The sequence below is a fragment of the Mus caroli genome, unplaced genomic scaffold (assembly GCF_978045245.1).
Source record: "Mus caroli unplaced genomic scaffold, Mus_caroli_1 scaffold_8, whole genome shotgun sequence".
Taxonomy (NCBI): domain Eukaryota; kingdom Metazoa; phylum Chordata; class Mammalia; order Rodentia; family Muridae; genus Mus; species Mus caroli.
In genome coordinates this window covers 37812720-37820272 of record NW_028227263.1, presented here as the reverse complement: position 1 = coordinate 37820272, position 7553 = coordinate 37812720, and the positions used below count along the sequence as shown (strand labels likewise).

The following is a 7553-nucleotide window of genomic DNA, read 5'->3' as shown; positions in this document are numbered from 1 at the left end:
CCTCGAACTCTGGCTGTCAGGAGTCAGGACTGATAGAGAGAACCTTTATGTGAATAGCCACATCACAAGACTAAGTCTCATAATTTTAAATCTACAGCTTTAATGACAATTATGTATGTTTTTATAAATAAATGTAAATAATAGGTAAATGTTATATATCTCATATTCCTAGGATTTCTGCTTAAACAATTTTGAAAGTCTTACTTCACACAAATATATAAACAATGGAAACACTGAATGAAATAATCATTTTTGGTACAATTTTTGAATAATATATATTAGCTTCTGATGTTCTTTATGAACGTACTAAATGAAATCAATTGAACTATTTGTAAATACCTTCCTGTTCTGTCTCCATCACAGCCTTGATCTGGCAGCAGTTACACTGCCCCATGGATTTCCTGGAGGATGGGAACCACACTGCAGTGACAGAGTTCATTTTATTGGGACTAACAGATGACCCAGTCCTTAGAGTCATCCTCTTCAGCATCATCCTGTGCATCTACCTGGTGACTGTGTCTGGGAATCTCAGCACCATCCTTCTCATCAGAGTCTCTTCCCAGCTCCATCACCCCATGTACTTTTTTCTCAGCCACTTGGGCTCTGTTGACATTGGCTACTCATCTTCTGTCACACCCAATATGCTTGTCAACTTTCTGGTGGAGAAACACACCATTGCCTACCTTGGATGTGGCATCCAGCTCAGCTCAGCTGCTTTCTTTGGGACAGCTGAGTGCTTCCTTCTGGCCACCATGGCTTATGATCGCTTTGTAGCAATCTGTAACCCACTGCTTTATTCCACAAAAATGTCCACACAAACCTGTATCCAGTTGGTTGTAGGATCTTATACAGGGGGGATTCTTAATGCTTCCTTTGCCATAATTTCCTTTTTTTCTTTTCTCTTCTGTGGACCAAATAGAATCAATCACTTTTACTGTGATTTTGCTCCTTTAGTGGAACTCTCTTGTTCTGATATCAATGTTTCTGTAGTTGTTACCTCAATTTTTTCTGCCTCAGTTACTATTATTACAATGTTTGTCATAGCCATCTCCTATACCTACATCCTCATCACCATCCTGAAGATGCGCTCCACTGAGAGTCGACACAAGGCCTTCTCCACCTGCACCTCCCACCTCACTGCAGTCACTCTGTTCTATGGAACTGTCACATTCATTTATGTGGTCCCCAAATCCAACTATTCCACTGACCAGAACAAGGTGGCATCTGTGTTTTACATAGTCGTGATCCCGATGTTGAACCCCCTCATCTACAGCCTCAGAAATAATGATATTAAGGGTGCTCTCAAGAGACAGCTTGGTAATAAAACCTTTTCTTAGAATATATATATATATATATATACCTCAATGGCCATCACCCAAAATGATGTGACCCTCTTTTCATTTTTTTAGTTATTTATCCTTTTTATTAATATTTACACCCCTCATTTTGTTTTTCTCTTCCTATATATAGATATTTTATGTTATTTCTTTTTTTTTTTTTGTATTTTACATATGTCTGTGAATTTTATACATTGTGTTTTGATAATGGTCCACCTTCTCTCCAGCTCCTTTCAGTCGTATAGCTTCCTCTCCCCCACTCCCAATTCCATGTTCTTTTATGTTGTCAAATAATATTTGTGTTGCCTGCATACACTTAGTTGTATAGGAATCACCTGAACCATGACTAGCCTTCCAGGGGATATTTTTTCTTCATCTGACAGATAATCACTTTTCAATAACTCTTCAACTTGGGATGGAATTTGAATACATTTCTCCTACCCTTTCTTATATTTTATCTGGTTTGTATTTATAGATGCTAACAAAGCTACCATGCATCATATCTACAACATTCAGTTGTCTCCTCAAACTATGTATTTTGCAGTCAACTACCACCTCTGGTCCTTGCAATCTTTCCACACACTCTTTCACAATGATTCTTGAGTTTGGAAAGAAAAGAATACAAATTAGATGTTCCATTTAGAGATGAGCATTCCGGTTTCCAACTCTCTAAGCATTGACAAGTTGTATATTAATCACCATCTACTACAAAAAGAAGCTGTGCTAATGATGGTTGGGAAATGTAGTAATCTAAAACTATAATGATAAGCCATTATAAGTAGCATAATAATATGTCCAGTTAGCAGGATAATGGCTGTAATTCTTCCCTAGGACATATGGCTTCTCCAGAACAGGTTTGGCCCCTAATATAGTGTTAGATGTGGGTTTCATCTTACTGAGCTAGCCTTAATTCCAGTCTGAAACTAGTTGATTACTCCTATGACATTTGTGCCACTATAACAGCAGCACAGATATCTTGTCAAATTGGTTAGCTTGTAGAAGTAATATGACAAATTTCCTAGACTACACGTATGATATTTAAAATCATGGTCATAATAGGCTTCTCCTACTTTAACATTTTAATTCATTCCATCCACTTCAAAATAGAATCCAGGTATTCTATCTTCCCAGTTTCTCCTTGAATGACCCTTACTTGCTTTTTTTTTTTTTTTTTTTTTTTGAGATTATCAGGATCAGTGTTCTTGCTATTATCCATCTGGTGGTGTTTTACCATTCTGTATATATACAAGACTTTCTTAGTTTTCTGCCCAAATATCACTTGCCCCATGGTGCTTCCTTTGATATTCTACTCAAGCTAATATCATGAACTTCCACCACATTGCCATAACTACCTTTACCACCTCACATCAGTTCTATTTTGTCTTCTCCGCCATATTTCTTAGTTTTAAAAGTTTGATTCTTTTCTAGTCTACTATCTATTGCAGTATCAACTTTATCAGAATTATTTTATGTAGTAACATCTTTAGTAGCTACTTGGTCCTGCAATACAATAAATACTCAACATCTAGAAAAATGCTTCAATGCTTATCCTGTATCTACCAATAAATCAATTCCAAACTCTGCCACAATATTTCCAAAAGAATTTGAATTAATGAAGTCAGACAATACTGGGTTTTGATATCTTTTTCCTTTCTTCTTCCTAAACTATCCTCGAACATGTCAAGAGGGAACAAGAATTTTTCGGATATATAAATTTTGTTTTCATATTAATCATTAACTTATTTCTCAATTGTCTGTTTAGATAATCTTAATGTAAAATGCAGAAAACGAACATTCCATTGAATCTCAGACATACAGATTCAATGTTAATTGAGAAGCTAATCTTTATGTTCCAGAATTTGGAGTTCACATTATTAAAGTTCTAAAGTCTCATGTAGTCAAAAGCATCTTAAAAATGTATCAAATATTTTGAAGTGTTTATCAAGAGATAAAGACTAAGAACAAGCTTTCAGAATAGATAAGTATACATCTCCCAACACAAGTGTTGTTAAGATGGAGAAGTCTCAGTGGGAAAAGTTAATGCCACCTTGCCTGATGGTCTGACTTTGACCCTATTACTTATATGATCAAAGAAAAAGCCCAAGTCACACAAGTGCTCTCTCTCTCTCTCTCTCTCTCTCTCTCTCTCTCTCTCTCTCTCTCTCTCTCTCACACACACACACACACACACACACACACACACACACACACACACAAACACACACTGAAAAAGAAAAGTAAATAGTGAAGTGACTAAACAGACCATAATACACAAGGGGATAGAATTAAGAGTAGACTGAGAGATTGGGTGGACTGGAAATACAGCTCAGTGAATAAGAGCATATTCTACTCTTGTGGAAGACCTGGGTTTAGTTCCCAGAACCTACATTGTGGCTCACAACCATCTATAATTCCAAGTCATGGGGATTCAGCATACTCTTCTGCCTTCTTCATGTAACAGGCAGTCAAATAAAAAGTAAAAATAATTTTTAAAAATGAAAGGATCAGGCATTGATGAGAACTGGTCTATGGGAATTTAAGGAATCATTCTTCTTTTTACCCTGGTCTTGAATCTCACAGTGTCTGTTCCTATGAAAATAATGGCCACGTTATTAGTAACAAATTTTACTGACATATAATTAGCCTCTGATTTTTTACTTTATATGGGAATCTCAACAGTAGAATATTATGTATTATAGCACCCATTCACCACATCTGGACCTTGAAAGTTTGATGCCCCTTCTCTTTGATCTCATCTAACAGTCAAAATTTTGTATCACCTAATATTTTTTATCTGTAATTTCCTCATGTTATAACTTCTCTACATTATTTTCATGGTCAGAGTTACATAATCTCTGACTTCTGGTCAGAGTTTGCTTCCTAGTCAATCTCCTGGAATTATACGTGTTAACATTTTCTATATACAACTAATCATTTTGTAACCTTGCATGAATCCTTTCAGTACTTTCATAAGGATATGTCTTCACCTGGAATTTATAGCTTCTGAAAGCCTATAATCAGTGGACAGCATCTGTCACTACTTCCCATCTTCAAACCAATTCTCACATTATGTCCTTTTCACTAGTGAGTAGATATTCACAGAATGGCTCCAGCTTTTACAATCACAGGAATGATTGTAATACCTTGATAAAATAGCCACCCTTTTTACCCACTATCTCCCCATAGTTAATGCTTCATAAATGTTTTTCTCTACATATCTTTCTTTTTCTAATCTGTTATTTTTAATGTTGTTGCTCATACCTCTACTTTTCTAATCTTGTGTTTATCTAGTCCTATTTTAATATTTGGTTTGTGTGCACTATTTTCTGAAAAGTGTTCATTTATAAATCTGGTGGAGAAAAATGTACCCCCTTAGGTTTACTACTTTCATTTAAATACATGCTACATTTAAGTTCCAAAATACCTCAAGAAAAGGAAACACATGGGTTTATACTGTAGTGAAATACTTTGGAGTCAAATGAAAACTTGGGCATTTTTTTATTCACATAAAACCTGTTGCTTAATAAATGCTCAGCCAAGCTGAATTGAACATCTCAAACATCACTGTAAGAACCTTGTTGCTCCGTGATGTGCAAGATGCTTGCCTGCAGAGAGCGAGCCTATCTTTCCCAGCTCATGTACGTCTATTTGACTATTGCTCTCCTCTTCTTGGCCATGAAGTGAAATTTTATGCCATTATCCAAAGCAGAGATTCATTTATACTCTGCCTTTTGAGGCTGATGTGGAATTTGCACCCCAGTGTGTGTCAGTTCTTTCTCTATATTTTTCTGTTTTCTTATGTTTTACAATTTTATAGTGTGTGTGTGTGTGTGTGTGTGTGTGTGTGTGTGTGTGTGTGTGTGCATGAATTCAAGTCATCAAGCTTGGTGATCATTTTACTCAATGAGTCATCTTGATGGCCTAATTTTATTTTCAGTTCTTATATATTTTAAATGAGAGATTAAAAACATATCATGCCTATTCAGCACCTCATACTTCTCTGAATTTAATATACCTTGCTTCTTTCAGTCTTGCTTAACATCTTTCTCTAAAAAATACTGCATATTTCACTCAATAGTAAATTATGAATAATTTCCATTTGGGTGTATCATAACTTCAAAACTCAATTACCTAAAAATAAAAATAAATATAATAATGGTAATAAATCAAGTTTTCCAAGATTTATTCTTCTCTGAGTGTTGGTATAACATAGATGATTTTTGCACATAGTCTATCCAAAATATTGACACAGTGTAATATTGAGCAAGTTCTTAACAGTATAAGCACAGTGCATGGATGATGGAATCAAAAGTCTTGAATCCACACTGATTTGGAGAAACTCTTGGATCTATGTAAGACCATTCTCTTACTGATATTTCTCATCTGTGAATTGGAGGAAAGTTTTAATGACAGGTCAAGAGACATATTGTGGGAATTAATTATAGAAGTGGAGTTTGTTAAAGCACTTTCTCTGTGGTAACTATTTATTTTATAAATAATTTTGGACATGAGTGTGATAATGTAACTACATCATTGTACAAGATATTTGTAAAACAAAACTAATGATATTATTTTATCAAGTTGTTGTGTTTGTATATAGAATGAATTTATTAAAAATCTGACACACAGCAAAGGCACATTATTGTTTAGTACATGATTTTTTAAAAGAGAATAATTTCTTGATACCTGCAGAATTTCCAAATTTAATATAAAATCCATTTAAAGATTTCAAGATAGCATCCAGATAAACACAAGATTGAAAGTAAGATTTAGAATAGAGAAATAGGATGTTATCTTAAGCATCATGTAATAGATACTGAGAGAGACATAGATAAATAAAATATTCATGTTTCTTCAAAGAACAATCTACGAATATATTCTGAGAGTTGCCTTCCTCAGCGCTTCCTTAACATCTCTGTTCCTCAAACTATAGATGAGGGGATTCAACATGGGGATCACCACTGTGTAGAACAGAGACACCACCCTGTTCTGCTTAGTTGAGTAGCTGGACTTGGGCATTACATAAATGAAAGTAATAGTTCCATAGTAGAGAGTGACTGCAGTGAGGTGGGAGGTGCAGGTGGAGAAGGCCTTGTGGCGACCCTCAGTGGAGTGCATCTTCAGGATGGTGATAAGTATGTAGATGTAGGAGACAGATATGACAAACACTGTCACTACAATAATGGATCCAGCAGAGATAGAGGGGATGATTCCAATAATGGAGACATCTGAGCATGAAAGTTTCAACAAAGGGGAGAAATCACAGAAGAAGTGATCTATCTTATTTGGTCCACAAAAGGACAGACTTAACAAACAACCAGTAAATGTCCATGCATTCACACAGCCACCCACGTAGGATGCCCCAACTAAGAGGAGACAGATTTGGGAAGACATATGTGTGGAGTAGAGCAAGGGAGAGCAAATAGCAACATATCTGTCATAGGCCATGGCAGCCAGCAGAAAGCATTCAGCTGTCCCAAAAGTCACAACAGAACAGAGTTGTGCTTCACAGGCATGCACAGGGAGGGCTGTTCCATGTACAATGAATCCTATTAACATTATAGGTGTAACTGATGTTGAATAGCCAATATCCACAAAAGCCAGATGGCTAAGAAACATGTACATGGGGGTTTGGAGCTGAGGACAGCTTCTTACTAAATTTATTATGCTGATATTTCCTACTAAGGTGACAATGTATATTCCAAGAAAAAACATGAAGAAGATGACACAGAGTGTAGGATCATCTGTTAACCCCAAAAGGATGAACTCTGTCACTGCAGTGTGGTTTCCAGGTTCCATCTCTTGTGTGACTGGTCTCTGTGGAGGAAAATGATGAAATAATTTAGGTTAATATTTGCATTCTATATAATCCTTTCTGTATATAGCTATTTAGCAACTCGATTAAGTATTCTTTATACCAAAATGTACTTACCAGAGTTCTTCAGTATTGTAGGTTTTAACTCTGTGCATAACATGAGAATAAGTTAGCCTCAATCTCTGATATGCGATGTAATTTCTGTTGAAGGTACTTCTCCAGCCTTCTATTGCAGGCAGATTTGTTTCCTAAAGTTCAGATCCAGTCATTGTGTTATTGGGATTATCATTTTGCTCGGTGATAGACTGAAATCCAAAACATACCTCACAGTCAGTCTTCTCATAAATCCTTCTCTTCAACCACTCCTCCTTTAATTTATATTTACAGAATAGCACCCCATC

General features: G+C 35.8%; 2 protein-coding genes across 2 annotated transcripts; one reads left to right on the top strand and one right to left on the bottom strand.

The window, feature by feature from the left end:
- Positions 1-392: 392 nt before the first annotated feature.
- LOC110298467 (olfactory receptor 5P67) lies at positions 393-1337 on the top strand. The gene has a single exon (XM_021167739.1). The coding sequence runs from the start codon at positions 393-395 to the stop codon at positions 1335-1337; it is 945 nt and encodes a 314-aa protein (XP_021023398.1).
- Positions 1338-6203: 4866 nt separating this feature from the next.
- LOC110298915 (olfactory receptor 5P1) lies at positions 6204-7350 on the bottom strand. The gene is made up of 2 exons (XM_021168455.2): positions 7270-7350; positions 6204-7154 (listed from the first exon to the last, which is right to left on the bottom strand). The coding sequence occupies exon 2, from the start codon at positions 7134-7136 to the stop codon at positions 6204-6206; it is 933 nt and encodes a 310-aa protein (XP_021024114.1). The 5' UTR covers positions 7137-7154; positions 7270-7350.
- Between the last annotated feature and the right edge of the window lie 203 nt (positions 7351-7553).